The sequence below is a fragment of the Nematostella vectensis genome, chromosome 2, assembly GCF_932526225.1.
Source record: "Nematostella vectensis chromosome 2, jaNemVect1.1, whole genome shotgun sequence".
Classification (NCBI taxonomy): domain Eukaryota; kingdom Metazoa; phylum Cnidaria; class Anthozoa; order Actiniaria; family Edwardsiidae; genus Nematostella; species Nematostella vectensis.
In genome coordinates, this window is record NC_064035.1 from 21,026,569 (window position 1) to 21,045,411 (window position 18,843).

The 18,843-nt window shown below is 39.3% G+C and overlaps 1 protein-coding gene and 1 pseudogene across 1 annotated transcript; both read right to left on the reverse strand.

Annotated features, from left to right (window-relative positions):
- Positions 1–6,596: 6,596 nt before the first annotated feature.
- On the reverse strand, positions 6,597–9,759 carry LOC125560950. Its single transcript, XM_048723401.1, has 3 exons — positions 9,180–9,759; positions 8,243–8,557; positions 6,597–7,756 (listed from the first exon to the last, which is right to left on the reverse strand). The coding sequence occupies exons 1-3, from the start codon at positions 9,247–9,249 to the stop codon at positions 6,597–6,599; spliced, it is 1,545 nt and encodes a 514-aa protein (XP_048579358.1). The 5' UTR covers positions 9,250–9,759.
- A 1,286-nt stretch (positions 9,760–11,045) lies between these two features.
- LOC125560705 lies at positions 11,046–13,116 on the reverse strand (annotated as a pseudogene).
- Between the last annotated feature and the right edge of the window lie 5,727 nt (positions 13,117–18,843).

Consider the following 18,843-nt stretch of genomic DNA (forward strand, 5'->3'; position numbering starts at 1 on the left):
TCTTTTGACTGTTAAACTGTATGTGAAAGAAGTCTAATATCCTGATGGTAGATCATGTACTTTTAATAAAATTTCCACTTGAGAGGTATCTTCAGAACCATCTGGAGAAATGAGAGGGAAACAGTCTCCATTCCTATATGTATGATATGCAAAATGGATACCAACCCAGAGATTATTTACAATTTTCTTAATAAAGATATATTTTTATTCACAGTTATTAAAACTGCAATATCTTCCACTATTGGTTTTGAATCAAATCATACAGTTCCACCACTGGAACTTTTGTGTTCTCCTGGTTTATATTGGAATCACACTTATCCAAATGACAACAATAAAGATACAGATCACCACACTTTCATACTTAACATATCAAATGAAAATTAACAGATAACATCAACCAACGAAGAAGGTATCAAGGCTTGAAAAGTTCATCCAAAACAGTTGCCACCACAGTCAAAGACCAGTCTTGAACATATTGGTCTAAAATAATAATGATAAGAAAAATAGGTTTAAAACAGTTTTATACAAAATAACTTCAAAAACGTGGAACAAACACAGCACGTCCAGAGCTGACTCAAACTATGGCCTAACTCCCTACACCACATATTGAGTTCAACTTATCATGTGGCAGTGCTCCGGTGGACCACATGTTGAGCTGGCTCAAACTACTGCCTAACTGCCTCATTTGGAAAGCTTTAAAGTAAACAATCCTGCTCTGCTTTACCCCTGTCAGAGCTCGAATTGTCTCTTATAGGATACCCCATTCACAACTCTGTGCACTTATACACCCCTGAAGTTCTATGGTTTAGACTGTTGAGATGAATATAAAAGATAAATAGAAGCCAAGTAAAGAGGATGCCATTGTATGCATCATACTTACAGCTTTTATCGATGGGTGTATAATTCAAAGCTGTTGGATTTCCTGAAGAAAGTAAAGAAATAATATCAAGATAGGATACATTACAACTTCGAGCAGTCCACCGGCAAAAATAATTTTCTTAGATTTATAGCTTTGGATATAGGTGGAGGTCGATATTGTCTGCACTGCCATGGAAACCAATTTTCAAAGTCTGCGAGATTATACAGTGAATGCTATTAGGGATGAAATTGATATCTAAAATCATCAAGGAAACTGTGGTTTTTGGAGAATTTAGTTACAATGTTACCTCTAAAAAGACACAAAAACCAAAGCAGCAAACTTTTCTGTTACTGGTTGGTTCACAGAGATTTTCTGCAAAATCAAAATGTATAATTTGTTTGTAAGATTTAGAGGGCTTGTGGGTTGAAATACCTTTTCATTTTCAACATTTCCAACACACAAGGGCCTCTTATTGGGCCCGAAAAGAACACGGTCGCCTTCACTTTTGGCGAAGTCCTCGAGGCTTATCAGGCGCAGGTTCTTAACTGCGCGCTGTTGCCCTACCATTCTCTTTTTCTCGGCGGCGATTCTAGAACAAGCAGCCACGTTTGCACTGAGAAACGAGGATACGTTTTTACCTCATTTCCACAGCAGGCCAGGTATCGTAACACATTTTCGCTTCTTGGATTTTTATCTTTAGCTTTCGGCATAGTCAGATCGGTCACTTCCGATTGGCAATTTCCCGCTGTGCCGACGTCATCATGACATCGTAAAAACTGGCTTTCCTATTGGTTGAAACCGGTAGTACTACTACCGATCACTACTTCTTTACTTTTTTAATAATCGTTCAATATTAATAAAGTTTTTTATGCCATTACTCTTGTCTAACAAAACTACTACAAAATACACTGACAAAATTCTGACAAAGGCAAATGATTGCTAGGGTGAGCTCGTTGGCAGGGCAGTAAGCACAGTAACCAAAGTGGGATAAAAATGGCTAGAGTGCCTAATGGCACAATAGTCGGATTTAATTAAAATCTTTTCCTCAAGATTACAACTGTCAAAATTATGCATTTTACAAAAATGTGCCCAGCGAAGGTGAGGGCCAAACTACTGCCAAAAACATCACGCGGTCAGGACAGGAGAGGAGGAGGGAAGCTTGTAAGTCTTTGCAAAGATGGCTCGACTGATCATGAGATCTGAATCATTCCCTATAGGGGGTGCTCCCAATTGTAACTCCAATAGTCCCTGGACTGTTCTTATCTGTTGAAGCCATCTTACCTTTGTTAGAGTTTATTAAGGATGGCTCCCAAGCATCTACTTTTCTGGCTAAATGCAGCGTTAATGTAGGCTCTGTTCTTCAGGTTTGGACGGTATAAGTGCTCGCCTTTTAAGGGCTGCAGCCCCAGCCATAGCTCCATCGTTGACTAAGATCATCAACCAAAGTATAAAAACTGGACGATTCCCTGCGCGCTGGAAAGAGGCGAAAGTCTGTCCAATATATAAAGCTGGCGACCGCCTGAGTGTTGATAACTACCGACCCATCAGTATTTTACCTGCCCTGTCCAAAGTTATTGAAAGACACATACACGTTTGCTTATATGAATACCTAAACAGCCACAAGCTATTAAGTAGTAAAAAGTCAGGTTTCCGTCCCTATCACTCGTGCGATACTGCCCTAGTAAAGTTGATTGATTATCTCATTGGAAATATGGATCAGGGACTAATATCTGGCTTGAACCTCATAGACTACCGAAAGGCGTTTGATTTAGTAGACCATGACACGCTTATTAAGAAGCTCTCCATATATGGCGTCTCTGGAAAGTCACTAAATTGGTTCAAGTCTTATCTAGAAGACCGAAAACAGAAAGTAACAATAAGTGGTCAGCTATCAGATTCGCAGCCCATTACTGCAGGCGTTCCCCAGGGCTCGATTTTAGGTCCCTTAATGTTTATCCTGTTTATTAATGACTTACCACTTGAAGTCTCCAACAGCGCACTCGAGATATATGCAGATGATACAACACAAGTCGCAAGTGGAAGTAGCGTTAGTGAGGTTGAGTCTATTCTTACTGAAGAGCTAAAAAAGGTGAATGGATGGGCGAATGAAAACAAAATGGTTTTGAACCAAAGCAAAACCAAATCAATGCTTATCTGTAGCAAGCCAAAGTTGCGCAAATTGGCAGGAAAGGATTTGACAGTCAGCACAGAAAATGGCCAGCTTGAATGTGTCAATGAAGTTAAACTGCTTGGCATAAGATTAGACAACTCCTTAACCTGGGACAACCACCTCAAGTACATTCACAATAAGATCTCCAAGCGACTAGGCTTGTTAAAAAGGACAAAGAAATTCCTGTCACTTAAAGCAAGAACCCTGTTCTACCATTCGCTCATACAGCCAATATTAGACTATGGTGCTATCGTCTGGGGCTCGACCAAAAAGCAACACATCGACGATATGGTCAAGTTCCAGAAACGATGTGCGCGGGTTATCCTCGATAAGAAATGGGATTCACCTTCAAAACCACTTTTTGAAGAACTAAATATTGTCCCCTTCGACAAAAGAATAATCTACCTACAACTTGTTTTGCTCTTTAAGGCAATGAACAATATGACCCCATTCTATATCAGAGATATGTTCGTTAAGTGTAGTGATGTACATAACAAGAACACTAAAAATGCAGCAAACCTTAACTTAGTACTTCCAAAGGCTCGGACTACATTAGCAAAAAACAGCTTTAAGTTTGTAGCAGCTAAAAGGTGGAATGCATTGCCACTAGAAATCAAAGAAGCCAAGTCAATTACCGCCTTCTCCGCAAAACTAAGAGAATACATCACAACTCTGTAAATAAGTTTATAAATCAGCAAAGGATTGTTATTGTAAATAGTTTCGTCAAAGATTTTGCTGTAAACAGATTTGTAAATAGCTTTTATTAATTTTGTTTCTGTTGAGGGCCATGCGTACATTATCATTGTGATATTAAGTGAATGAAGGCATCTCTCTCTCTCTCTCTCTCCGTGACGAGTCACGGCTTTGTCTGGATAGAATTGAACGAAGACTTAGCGCGAGACGATGCAGAAGAAAACCGTATTACGCTGAAGTTCATAGAGACATACCCAAAGCCGTTTTCAAAACTCTTCTCCGCCTTGTACGGAATTCAGAGGGGTTTGCGCCTCCCTTTTGTAAAACAAGGCGAGACTCACGCAAGGAAATAATTATATTTTCATCGATCAGACTGCTAAAGAAACTGTGTTGTCAAGTGGACTGAGGAAAGAGGAGGTGATTGGGACGTTCAAGCGCACATTAGGTGGTTCAGGAACAGGCCATAAGGGTTCTGTCATTGTAAACGGAAAGAAGGAGTTCTGCCTTTACATATGGTAACCGGGAATCAAAACTAACTTTGTCATTCCATTTCGGAGAGTGGAACACTTACGGTATACAACAACACAATTAAAGGAGTGTATGATTGTGATTGGATTATGCACCAGTCAATGTATCCCCCCACCCCACCTAAAAAAAGAGAAAGAAAAATGAACAGGCATGTATGGGGTAAAGGCAGGGCATTCACCTGGTATTTACCTTCACTTGCGCCATGGCATTTGCTTTCATTTCTTTGGTTCATGACCTTGGGATCAAAACTCTAACAGTTATAGGAGGGACAGGGATTTACATTGACTGGTGCATTATGTACCCGTCCAGTCGAAGTTTGTGAACTTTGCTGAATCCCATGGTATGTTATTGCAAAAATTTGATGTAAATCAATGTAAGCAATGCTGTGTGCTAGGCATGGGTATGGCTATCCTGTGGAAGGAGAAAGGACAATTTTTATCCCTTGATGGACATCTAAGACTATACTTTGCAACATAATCAAAACATGAACCCAAAACAAAATAATGTAGGCAAACCCATAATTAAAATTATAGGAAAAGCCAAAAAACCCTACCACCATTGGGGCTTTGCAGTTGTTCTAGAAACTACGGTGGCCCACTAGGGTCACGGCAAATTAAAAAAAGCCACGGCAAATTAAAAAATGCCACGGCAGAACAAAGCAAACGCACGGCAAAAGAAAGCGATCTCACGGCAAAATAAATCAAACTCGCGGCAGAACAAAGCATCTCACGGCAAAGAAAGCAATCCCACGGCAGAATACAACGAACTCACGGCAGAACACAACGAACACGGCAGAACACAACTACGACCTGGCCCACAAGGGTCACGGCAAATTAAAAAAAGCCACGGCATAAAACAAAAAATTACGGCAGAACAAAGCAGACTCACGGCAAAAGAAAGCAACTCCACGGCAGAACTCACGGCAGAACAAACAAAAGTAAATTGCCACGGCGGAAGTGAATTTCACGGCGGAAGTGAAATACACAGTAGACCGCTGACAAAAGATTCTGGGCTCATGGTTGCGCTAAAGTCCCAGTCTTCCTCCATTTGCAAATTCAAAATGGCGGACAGCGAAAGCGAAGATCAGGAAAGAACCATCATAACACAATTATTTCGCCTTGGGCATAGTTATGATGACATTGTTGGACTACTGTCGAAGTGTCATGGGATAAATATCAGCGTCAGAACGCTGAAAAGACGTCTTAAAGATTGGGGGATGTCAAGAAGATATCTTGAGTATGATCCAAATACCGTTAGATCTGCTATTACAGAACTTTTGGATGGACCAAATTCGATTGTTGGATATCGGTCAGTTTGGCATAATCTTCGAATGAAGGGTATACTGGTACCACGTGTAGTTGTTCAAGAAATTCTGAAAGAAATCGACCCAAATGGAGTTGAATTGAGAAAGGCCCATAAGCTGAAAAGAAGAGTTTATCGTAGCTTAGCGCCAAATAGTACTTGGCATGCTGATGGCTACGATAAACTTAAACCATACGGTTTTCCGATGCATGCGTGTATCGATGGTTTCAGTCGCAAAGTCATTTGGTTGTATGTAACTCGATCTAATAATTATCCTGACAACATTGCTTCCTATTATCTGGACGCCGTCAAACAACTTGGTGGCTGTCCCAGAGAACTAGACACAGACCTTGGAACTGAGAATGGTACTATGGCCGGTATACATTCTTTTTTTTTGGATGATCCCAACTCTCATAGATATGTTGCAACTGTGTGAGAACACAATCATAAAATGACATTGTAATTATGTCTTACTAGTCAAAACTAATGGAAATAAAAGCCATGAACATTAAACTGAAAACTAGAAATGAGAATGAGAGTACCAGTGTCCATTTTGAAAAAATATGTTTTAAGATTTTGAAAATGCCTGGCCCTTACAAAAAGCTAATAAAAAGTTTTGCTTAAAAGTATCTAACGATGCCATGTGGGCAACTGGAAGGGTTATCTCCCTCCCACATGCCCCAACAAGGGGAAAGCAAACTGTGTGCTTTGGGTTCCTCTTAAGGCAATCATGGTCAAACCTTACATGAATTGGAGAGATTTCCTTGCTGAGATTTCGGTGCTTTTGGCCAGTTAACCAGCCCATAACTGCACTTGGGCTCAGATCAACTACATTGAACCGTTCACCATCATCAGTATTGTGGTCTTCATTTTCATCATCATCGATATCTTTTCTATCAGCACCATAGGCTTTCCATGCCATCGCCTCTTGGTAGCTACAGACTTGTGATTTATCCTCAAGGCTGAATATGAAGTCTTGGAAGTTGTCCATTACTGACTCTTCTACGGTCCGACGAGAGCTTCCCACAGCTGAATACTGCGGTTTCATGAGAGAAAATAAGTAATTCCCGTCGACTTCCCCTTGTGGCCCATAACAAACAGACCTTTGCATTTCTTTGGGTGCTTGGTGACTATGTCAGCCAATCCATACAGCTCCATTCCCTTCTTTAGTTCTTTTAACATCAACTCCCGTCTGCTGAGCATACTAACAGTAACAGCAGCAAGAATAGAGTCAGCACATGCATCGGTTATGGGCCCTGTGTAGCCATGGTCAATTATAATATCAGTGCTACTGGCAATATCCTGCCTGATATTTTTCAACAGCTTACATTCTGTTTCAGTCAAATGTTTTTGAAGATCTTTGCTGTTGGAGTAGTCAAGATCTCCAAGTGACACCAGCGTGTCAAACACACAGGGGGCCAGAAAGTTTGGGGCTGGGCCTCCCTGGCCCAAGCTAGCTGCAACAATTTCCCCAATTGTTCTATAAGTGGCAATGTCATTGGTAGAATAAGCAGGACTTCCATCTGGGAAGAATTTTTTCGCTATATCGGGAATGATACATGAAAAAAACTCACGTGCCAAAGCACCATCATCGATTACGTCTTCTCCTACAAACTTCACACGACACACATGAACAGGATTAACTTTCTTAGCTGCTCTTTGCCACAATGTGATAGCCCTGGTTACTGGTGTACCCCTTCTAATGATCATGAACATGGATATTTTCCCATCAGAGATGACCTTTTCTTGCAATAGTTCAATAACACCAGCTTCGCTTTCTGGGATAGGCGATTTTGTTTTGTTGTTGCTTGGTGGAGGGCTGTCATCATTGCCATAAAGACGTTCAATTTCATCATAGTAAAACCAGTCAGAACCACTGTTGGTACTTATGCCTGAAGGTCCTGGATGATTGTTGGTTGGATGATTTGTTGTTAGTTTCTTGGCTGGTGGCTCTGTTGCTATGCAGGCATCACTTTCGTTGCTCCTCTTTACTGGACAAGAAGCTTCAGGTTCAGAACTGTCACTATCCCTTTCCTCTTTCCTAAATTCTTCTATGTCATTGACCGTACATAGATATAACGTTATGCGCTTGTAGTCCTTTAATGCTGCTTGCTTATACTTTTCCAAGGTGAAAAACTCTTTGGACGTTCCAGGAAGGAACAAAGCCTCTTGGCCGTCTTCGTAAAGTAGGACATATTCAGTTCCTTGAAATTAATTAATTTCATATATTTTAGTATTATTGTTTATATTTTAGTAATTTCATATACAGCAATATGCAGAAATTCTGATCTTGACTATCAAAGTATGTAACTATACAACTGTATGTGGGGTGCATCATGGGAAATGGACGTGCAGTTTGAGCAAATTGACCAAAAGTAATAATAATAATAATAATAATAATAATAATAATAATAATAATAATAATAATAATAATAATTTATTACTTACATGTCACAAATTCACATGAGAATATAATCAAATGGGCCGTGTGTTGTCATGTATGAGCATATCCTGTGAGTTATATACTTTGCTAGATCAGAATTTCTGCATATTACTGTATATACATTACTTAAACTTTTTTCTGTATATTTTAGTGTAATATTAATAGTCGAGTTAGTTTTTCTTAAATGTAAGAGCATTGAGACATCGTGCAATGCTCCAAAAACATTATTATTATTATTTATTATTACCTTCGGAATACAGGTTTCTCTGAAAGTCGGCCCATTTCAATTTCGCTTGTTCGAGCAATTCCTTATAGGATGCATGCTTGTTCACTTTTATTGCCAACTTCTTTCCTCTTTTATCCTTGAGCTCTCCCTCACTAAATACTTTCAACCCAATGTTAATGATTACATCATTAGCCTCCTCAGGTTTATTCTTGTCTTTTAACTGTTTCTTTGTCGGCTTGCCATCTTTTCCCTTCTTAAAACCAACGAATGATTTTATTGTAGATACATGTGAAGCAGGTCTACCAAATGGTTTGTTTTCAACTGCTTTGGAGAGTTCTAGAGAAATCAATAAAAACAAAAGAAATCTTATGATTAAAATGAAACTAAATGATCTTTGCCTTTTCAAAAAATTATCTAAAATATCTCATAATAATAATTATTATTTGAAAATTATTTAAAAAAATGATCATGAACAGTATAATTTAAAATGTTTTACATGTAGTTACTTAACTTCTTGTGGAAATAAAAGAAATAGACAATATGCAGTTTGTTTTGGAATAATATGGAAGATAGCTTGCTTGAGTTGGACTGAATTAAGCTTATAAATTATGAATTAAGCTTATAAGCTATTTACAACTATTTACTATACACTCAGTCACAAAATAGTGCAAATACAGTGTCTATGTCCATTAAACAAAATCTTCATGACCCTCCCCTCCCCCCCCGACCACTTTTCCAATGGTCGATCCCTAAGTGAACTTTAAGGTTTTGCTTCAAGCTTATATCATCATTTGTTCTAACTTAAATGAGTCAGACTTTTCCAATTAGTTTTAATTCTCTTTAACGATCCTTTTTAAAGCGAGCTCTTAGAATTATTGGTCCAAAGCAGAGCTTAACTCTGTCCAAAGTGACCTGACGGCTGTGCAAGAAATTCCACACTTACACACACTGCTCTTACCTTTTCCGCAGAAAACACAAAACGTAGATCCATCATCGCCTAGCTTGCGACCACAATGAGAGCAAAACATACTTCTAGAGGTATTCTGCGACAAGGATTGTAAAAGCAACTAAATTTGCACACGAAGCAAGCGATTCGAGCGAGAACGAACGAATGCACGTGGTCCGTGCGAGATCAGAATTAAAACAGCTTGGTCTTCCTGTGTTTAAAATGAAAGCTCACTTCCGCCGTGGCTTGGATTCTGTCGTTGTGTTCTGCCGTGAGTTCGTTGTATTCTGCCGTGGAGTTGCTTTCTTTTGCCGTGAGTCTGCTTTGTTCTGCCGTAATTTTTTGTTTTATGCCGTGGCTTTTTTTAATTTGCCGTGACCCTTGTGGGCCAGGTCGTAGTTGTGTTCTGCCGTGTTCGTTGTGTTCTGCCGTGAGTTCGTTGTATTCTGCCGTGGGATTGCTTTCTTTGCCGTGAGATGCTTTGTTCTGCCGCGAGTTTGATTTATTTTGCCGTGAGATCGCTTTCTTTTGCCGTGCGTTTGCTTTGTTCTGCCGTGGCATTTTTTAATTTGCCGTGGCTTTTTTTAATTTGCCGTGACCCTAGTGGGCCACCGTAAGAAACAGAGACATATATTTATTACAAATGACTCTGATGACATCCAATATTATTGCCATTTTAGTACATTGTTAAGTACAATAAAAATACTAAGTTTTAACTTTGGGAATATTTTCTTGCTTTTTAAGCTAGAATACAGTCTAACCATGCTGTTGAATACAATATATACTAAGTTGCACCTTTGAAAAAAGTTTGGTGCCTTTTAAGGCTAGAAATATATACAACAGCTTACAGTCTTTAACCATGCTGTCGAGAACGATATATGCACACTAAGTTGCACCTTTGAGAAAATGTTGGTGCCTTTTAAAGCTGTTGAGAACAATATATAAATACTAAGCTACACCTTTGAGAAATTACTTGGTGCCTTTTAAGGCTAGAAATAAATATGACAGCTTACACTCTAACCATGCTGTTGAGTACAATAAATACTGAATTGCACCTTTGAGAAAATGTTGGTGCCTTTTAAGGCTAGAAATAAATACAACAGCTTACAGTCTAACCATACTGTTGAGAACATTATATACATACTAATTTGCACCTTTCAGAAAATGTTGGTGCCTTTTAAGGCTAGAAATAAATACGACAGCTTACACTCTAACCATGCTGTCGAGTACAATAAATGCTAAGTTGAACTTTTGAGAAATTACTTGGTGCTTTTGTAGTTACAAATATATAACAACCCAATTCTTGTTCTTTCCAACTGTTCTACGCTCTGGTAGCAGAAAATATTAAGGCGAATTTAATGGATCTTGGCTGCCTCAGGAAACAATGGAAAGCAGTCCCATAATCTGGGACATCTGGTTTGTCTGTTTCTAGAGCCTTGAACGTTTGTCAGCCTTTACTGAACCCTACCTGCCTCCTGCCCCTACATACTTTGATGGTGTTTTCTTCCTAAGTGACACTGACGTCCTAGTTAAAAACTTTGTCCTCTTCCTTTTTCCTGCCTCCACTTTCTCATTACAACTCTCCTTAGCTTCCTCCACCTCTCTGTCTACTTTCTCTATCTATAAGGTTATAAATATCCAGAAAGCATCAGTGACAGAATTTAAAAACATACGACTAAGGCCAAGTAAAAGGCAATAAATATTTTATCAACACATGATTATGATCTTGCTGTAAGCGTTCCATACACAAAGAAATCTGCTCTATATGAACTCTATTAAATGCTTATATCATTCAGGATAGTTAAAGAAACTTGTTATTCTTTATTTGAGTAACAGTACTTAAGTTTATTTTAAATATAACTTATTGTTAGACTGAAATCAATATAAAATGTGAAAATAGATAATAACAAGAAATATAAAAGGGCTGCATGGACAATTTTTGGAAGACGGTTAACCCCTTTTTTTTTTACTTGGTCTTACAGTTAAAAAACCACGACCAAATGTCGATGGTTTTTCGATAAATAAGATTTAGTTTCTATAGCGACGCGCGCGGTAATCCATCCTTTGAGAAGATTCTTTCATTAATTCATGATTAGAATAAAGCAACTCAGAGAAACAATTAACAGATATCGCCACCAAAATCGTGAAAAAAGGATTTGCAAATAAGTTAAAGTAAGCTTCAGATGGAAAACATTTGATGGATCATTTGTTAAGTGCACCAGGCGCGATCAAACTGCAAAAGCAAAATACCGACTTATAAATGTATTTGTCACTTTTCATCACCCGAACATACTTTCAAATGTTTTTAGTTAAAGTTCAAGGCTTACTTTCTCTTGTAATCTCTTCAGTATTTTCCTTTTTTTCGGTATTCTTTCGTATAGTAGACAACTCCCCCAAAGGAAGTCCTTGCGATCTCTCCGGCGCACCATTATCAGCCTCGAAATTTGCAAATATCTGTTGCTGTGCGCGGTTTAAGAAAAAAACTAAAACCATACGTTGGTAGAATACATCTTTGTTAAGAGAGATTTCTTTAGCCCATGACAAATCAAACATACATAAAAAACTTAAATGAAACCAAAAATACATCTGTAAACACAGGGGACTCGAAATTTTGAAGAAAGCGCTCGTTTGGCTTAAAGTTTTGGTATTGGCTCGCTGCACCATCACTAAAGTATAGGAGTTGTTGGATAAATGGCAGTTCAGCTTTAATGTAAGACACTAATGGTCGAGATGAAGGCATGCTCAGTTGTGGTTTCATGTTTCAGACAGTCTGATATTACACACATGGAAGAACACTGAAGGTCCCCTGCCAGTTTGTAGTAGATCATGAAGGGATGCAGGGTTGCCTGGGCATTGTTCCAATGAAACCCTTGTACTTCGTCCTGTATTACGAAGCTGTAGTTCTCAGCAAAATCTAACATTACTATGGCTTCCTCTTCTTTCAAATCTTCCTTTAGCTGACTGAGATAACTCGATTGTGCCTTAGCTATGAAATGGTGCGATCTGAGAGAATCAAATGAACTGCATGTAGTTTGAATGAAGTCAGTTACAGTGGAGGTAAGTGATAATGAAAACATTAGGAGAACGAGATTATGCTGCACAGGAGACAATGCATCATTTGCTGTCTTTGAAAATTCACAGCTCATCATTTAATGTAATTCCTGTTAGTTTAAATGGATCACGTAGAGTACTAAAGCAATCTTCTTTGGAGCAAGGTCAGATTTGTTGTGATAGTTCATTACTTGATGTTTATGCCAATCGTGATAAGTATGACAAGACAACTGAACTTATCAAAATGAACTTACAAAGACAGCAAATGATGCATTGTCTCCTGTGCAGCATAATCTCGTTCTCCTAATGTTTTCATTATCACTTTTTTATAGCTTTATGGGGGCTACTGTTGGTTGCAGTGTTGTTCACAATAGTATTGAATGCAGCTTTCAATAGTGGTGATCTAGGTTCGCCTTTGGCTGCATACTTAGTTAGGTACTCTACGCATGCATAATGATCAATGACAACTTGGATGTTACAATTCGCTCGCCAGCCTTGTAACTGGAGGTGCTGATTGCTGTTCAGACGAGAATCATTTCTCTTAGTTACAATCTTTGCTCTATATTGTATTTCATTAGACTTGCTATGAATTTTTTTCAAACACTAGCTTAGTTCAAGCACAATGCTTAATAGGAAAATTGAATCTGCATTTTAAATCAGTACTTTTTTTCCCGTAAGCAATAGCTTGTGCTACAGCGAGTGTGACGTTGAACCATGTTGAGAAGGTCACAATAATCTGAATCCATATCAAGTTCTGAAATGTCTTGGTACCTTTTTTGGCAAGGATGAGTCTCAGGTCTAATCCACATATCCTCATCTGGGGGATTTGGGTTTACAGTTGAAAGTAGCCGGTCTACATATTAACAAGCTGTCTCAGCGGCTTCATTGCCAGCAAATATGTCATTATCTAAGTGTCAGTATCCTTGTATGTTCTAAATGATTATAAAAACAAATTTTAGTCTTACCGGTCACAAAACCAATCAACCCGGAAAAAATGGGAGTGTCTTGGTACTCCTCTATTATTTTTGCCGTGGCGGCGGATGGAGGCTTGGGTGCTGGACCCCCTCCGGTTTTGCCCCTCTCCCGCTTGAACTCTGAGGTCTCCCTCTTTGCTTGGGAGAGGAGGTTTTCCCATTTATCTTTTACCTCTACAAGACTTTGTGGAGCAACTCCAACTGCATTCACTTTATCCTTTATTTCCTCCCACACACTATTCTTTAATTTGTTTGTGACAGCATTTGTCAACTTGTCAATCTCTTTTTTCTCTGCCACCGACTCCGTGATAATGGTTATTTCCTCAATGGAAAAATTCGGCTTGCGCTTTGACTTCTTGGAGTCCATGTTTACGATCGGAAAAAAAATAATCAAAAAGCCGAAAGTCGAAAAGCGCGCGTTTGGCAGTTTTGTTTACGTCTTGGGAGTCCTGTGGTTGCTCGGAAAATCCCGCCAAACCGGTTTATGGCCGGTTATCCTTAGGTTAGCTAACCTAGGATTAGCGAATTTTAACCCAGGATTAGGCGCTAGTCTCGGGTTAAGTTAATCGGCTTTTCAGGAACCGGCCCCTGTTCTCTATTAGCTCGTTGTTGTCTGTAAGCATCTGGTGCTTTTCATCGTACTTCACCTCTACTCCACTGTCTCTCTTTTTCTCTTTTTTGTTTTTTTTTTCAAAACGTCTTCATTCAGACTTTTATACCTCTTTCTCACCGACCTTTGAATGACTTTATACCATGGTTTTTTTTAAATTGAGGGCGATTGTAGCCTACGTCTGTGCTCTCTCTTTTTATGCGTAAGGATGCTTGCGAGGCTCCTCCGCAATAACCTCTTTCAGAAGAGCGACATTGCCGTCAAATTACCATAAAAAGAGCTCACTTTGTTTAACCTTTAACATTTTGTACTGTAGGAAAAATGAAGACGTGAGTCTATTTCGTCACTTCCGTGACGCTGGTCAGTACACTCTGCAGTAAACACAGCTCATTACCTAAGTAGATTCGATTCAGTTTTCCGAATTCCCAACCATCATGTCAATCACAACTCGTATCTTCTGCTACAGGGATCGAATCATCAAACCGTGTGAGTACTATTCAAACTATGTAGCTAAGGATGAACTTTATAAAAATGTAACATGTTTTTACATTGCTATTTCTATGGCAACGGACGGTTAACCTGTTAAATTCACTATTCGCGAAGTGCTGTTCGCTACAGGGAAAACTTTAACAAATAAGATATAAAATATTGTACATCAGACCTTGGTCGACCCTTAGAAGAAGTTTTATTAAATTCTATAAAAAATTCTAAGATATTGAAGCATTTTTTTTTCAGTCACTGTTATTTACTTTGAAACTCGCCCCTGATATCAATCCATACGCGGGCAAAGTATTTCTAATAACGTACCAAAAATGAAAGTTTTGTTGATCGTAAGTATTAGGGTCCATTCCGGGGAATATTAATTATTTTTTTCGCCGTTTTCGTATAAAAAAATTAGGATATCGAGAAACATTCGGGTTAAGGATACGGTTCACATTGGGCGACGAAAATGGCCCTAAAAGTTTTATTACAGAAATATGTTCTTTATATCATTATCTAACAATTTCCGATTAAAACATTAAAAAATACTAAAACCTTCGAGAACAAGAAAAAACATCTTTGCCTTTGGTGTCAAAATCTTTTATTCCTTTTAGTGCGCCGCGCTACATCCCGTGCTTAAGGAATTCCAATGTTACTCAGCGACGCGCGTCTACATGTGGGAAGAGAAGAGAGTCTCGGGATCGCCTTCATTTCTTCACGAGTTTTCCTTTTTGCTTTGCCCCTGTTCTTTCCATAAAAGTTTGTGATATACTGACCTGACCGCATGAGGTCTGTCCTGTTGTGGGTTTGTTCTTTTTCTGAGATTGACACTTACCCTGTGATTGGCTGACGCCAGTTCCTATTAGCTGTGAAGTGCCGCAATCCCTTAAGCCCGAAAACTTTGAAGGCGCATTACAGCGAAACAAAAATGCGCTAAAATGCAACAAACTTTTAAAGTGTTGGTACCCTATAATTTGTCTGATTTTCGTATAATTTGGCAAACATGTAGATCAATAGCCTCGCTTCGAAAGGGGTTTTCATTTTCTTATATTGTTTTTTAATCAAATGTTATTCTCGCCAAAAGGACGGAAATAGCCGAAATTTACATGCGGCAACTTTGAAATAAAATAATTCTTCAATGGAATACGATATGGAAAAAATGAGAACCCCTTTTGAAGATTGACATGTGTTAATGGAAATAAGACGTATTGCGTTAACCTAGGCGCGAAGCAAGGGTACCAACATTTTCGCCGAAGACAACAGTATGATTTTGCGTATTTAGGCCCCTAACTAAAAAACTAAAAACTTCTTATTGAAAAAAAGGCAATGGGTAGATGCTCAATTATATTACGAATCTCAGTATGTGCAGTTTTTTTTAACAAAAATCTGATGCGCGCATTTAAATTCTAGCGCGACACAGTCGCGAAGGTGAACCGTAACCTTAACTTTGAGCTTTATTGATAGGTTGTAGGTAAGCGATTAGATTTTTTGAAAATTGGCGTTTCAAGCGCCGACTTTACGCTTGTTTTTTTTTTTTTTTTTTTGCTTCGCTTTGGATATTGTTCGTTTCATTTCGTTGGGAATTCGGGAAACTGAAATCGAATCTCCTTAAGCTGATAACCTAAAAGATGAAGTTTGTTTGAGGTGCAGAAAATACGTACAACAATTCTAGTCTTCTTTTTTTATACCTCAATAGGGCTAAAAAAAAATGTAGGCCATCAGTAAGCCCTCCCAACATATAATTTCCGATATCTATACTTTCCCGCCCAGAGCCTCCTCGTTTCGCTTGTCACGGCATTTTGGTTGAGCGTCACTGGACGAGAAAAGTCTGGAGGCTCTGCTACCCAGGGTATGCAAAACTCCAAAAATAACGACAACAACGCATTCGCAGCTGTAGCATTTACATTTTGTTCTTGTAAATAATCCAAGGCTCTGTGAGCCAACTCGTGAATGCAAACTTATCTTTCTACTTATTTTCTTGTGTGCATAAAAGATATACAGGGTACCGATGAAAGCATGAACACATTTTTTTCTTTTCGATGTCATGACACACCAAGAACTGGTAGTAGAACCCGGGTCCCTGCGGTCGGAGACCACACCGCTAGACTATCGTAGCTGAGTCGACATGTAACAGAAATTAGTTATAATGCTAATGCAAATTTCAGCATATTCTTTCCGGAAACAAAATAAATTATCCCCAATAGTTGATCGCGCTACTGTCATACAATGTGTTTTATGTATGTTAACATTCTAGAAAAGTGCAAAATCGTTATTGTTGGTTGGATGGGAAGCTTAATAGGCCCCACGCCAAAGAGATAGTTGTTGAATAGACTATAATACCGCCGAGCACGCCTGTAAGTAGGCAAAGATGAGCTTTGTAAACTGGAGCCAAGCGACGGAAGCGCTAAATCTGCAGACGAGATAAAGCATCCGCAAGTTCATTGTGGATGCCTGGCACATGGCAAGCATTCAACAGAATGTAATAGTGAAGGCAGACAGACACTTATTTCCGTACAAAATACATCAATTCCTTATCTCGGCAAGAGCATTGGTTGATTATATGCACTAATGAAATATTGTCTGTAAAAAAGGTGATACATTGATTGGCCATGCAAGAGCCCCACAACAACAGACTTAAAACTATGGTTTAAAATTCCAATGCAGCAATGTTTTTTCTTTGCCAGTCTGTTGGCCAACCACCATGACACCAATGATTACCAAATAAAGCTCCAAAACCGATAGCACCCGATGCATCTGCATAGAGACACAAGCTCTCGCTGGTTTGCCATCTAAGAACAAGGAAAAAAGAACGACCATTGTAAGACTGCAGAAAATCACGCGAAGTGCGAAGGTCATTCTTAACTTCAGTAGTAAGCTTGGCTTTATAATAAGGCTTATCGAGTCCTATTGTTAAATCAATGAGCCGTCGAAGGAATGCTCTGCCAGGAACTATCACCGTACATGCAAAGTTCAGAAACCCTATCAAAGACTGCAATTCCTGCTTGGTAGCCCGTTTGCGACCCAAGAAAGAGTCAATAAGTGCTCTACATTTGGTCAGCTTGTCTTCAGAAAGACAAGCAATGAAGCGTACGGTATCAAGCTCGATGCCAGCAAATGAAAGGATTTGAGCTGTACCTGCAGTCTTTTCGGGAGCCATGGGTACGCCTAGAAAATCAGATACCCAGAAAAGATTCCAAGCTCGACTGACATGCAAGGAGCGAAGGTTCAATAATCAGAAAGTCATCCAAGATATGCAGAATGTTGTTTATCCCGCACTTGTATTGGGCAATCCACTGAATAGCAGAGCTAAATTCTTCAAAAGTTCTACACGAACTAGCACACCCCATAGGCATTGCCCGCTCGAAATAATATTACCCCATCCATTTCATGCCTAACAAATTGTAGTCATCAGGATGAATAGGGATTATCCGAAAAGCATTTTTAATGTCAGTTTAGCTAATTAGCACCCAACTCCTGTGCTCTGTATTAAGGTCATGGCATCGTCAATCCGCGCATAGTGGACATTAGTATACTCTGTTGGTATCTGGTCATTGACAGAAGAGCCCTTTGGGAAAGACAGATGGTGTATCAGACGGTATTCCCTACCGCCTTCTTAGGTACAAGGCCTAAAGGAGAAACTCTGAAATCAGGGAGTGGAACAGATGAAAAGCGGCCTGCTATCCTATTAGCCGCCAGCTCTTTATTCAGCTTTAATGAACAGCCTGGGAGTTTTCTCGAGCTGATAACAAACTTTGGGCTTCGAAGGTCTGTCTAGACCCCTTAAAGTGAACACGGAAACCAAATGAAAAGCGAGTAAGAAGCAAGTTGGCCTTAGAGACATCATAGCCTAATAATAAATGCCGTAACCTATCTACTCTTATTGATGTTGGAAGTTGCAGACACCTGTGGCCCTTTGGCCCCATTAGGGTAATCTCCTTTTCCGTCCTTTTGTGTTGGAAAGGAGCATTTAATTCGGGGATGATCCACTTTTTGCAGGATGGACATTGGTGGTTAAAGCCACACTGACCCTTACAAGGATTACCCCTATGGAAAGTAAAACAGTACCCTGGTAAGGTCCTATAGGATTGTGCTTTGTTATTAACAGGGCGTGGTTTCTGCCATCGGAGCCAAAGCTCCCAGTGTGTGCTATCCCAGGCATGCTGGGCTTGGTTAGCCTGTCTCAAATAACGGAAGTTCTCATCATAAAACTTCCAATCTGCCCCTCTGAAAGCCAAATTATGTATGGTATCACTGTATTTCATAAGGGCTGGAGCCTCATGTGAATACTGTGTATATAGCTACAAATAACCTTCGATTGACCGAATGGCCTTTAGTTTGCTGTGCTGCTCAAAGGTTAGAACAGGGGTCCCCCCAGAATCCTGTAATCCAGAAATATTCAGTTGGTAATGGTCATTGTCATTGGTCTCACCCTCAAAACAGCCTGTTGACCTGTTTGTGTCTACCAGTGTCCCTCCTGGTTCCCGTATCCAAAGTAAGGCTAAAGACAAAAATTTGGTCTAATGCATACATCGATTTTGGTTTATTAATCAATTCTAGAGTC

Bases quoted from the DNA above. Each gene is read 5' to 3' on its own strand.
- LOC125560950 (XM_048723401.1), bottom strand. From the start codon at position 9,249: ATGTTTTGCTCTCATTGTGGTCGCAAGCTAGGCGATGATGGATCTACG. The intron at 8,558-9,179 runs GTAAGAGCAGTG...TGATTTCTCTAG, and splicing joins TTGTGTTTTCTGCGGAAAAG to AACTCTCCAAAGCAGTTGAA. The intron at 7,757-8,242 runs GTAATAATAAAT...ATTAATTTCAAG, and splicing joins GAGAAACCTGTATTCCGAAG to GAACTGAATATGTCCTACTT.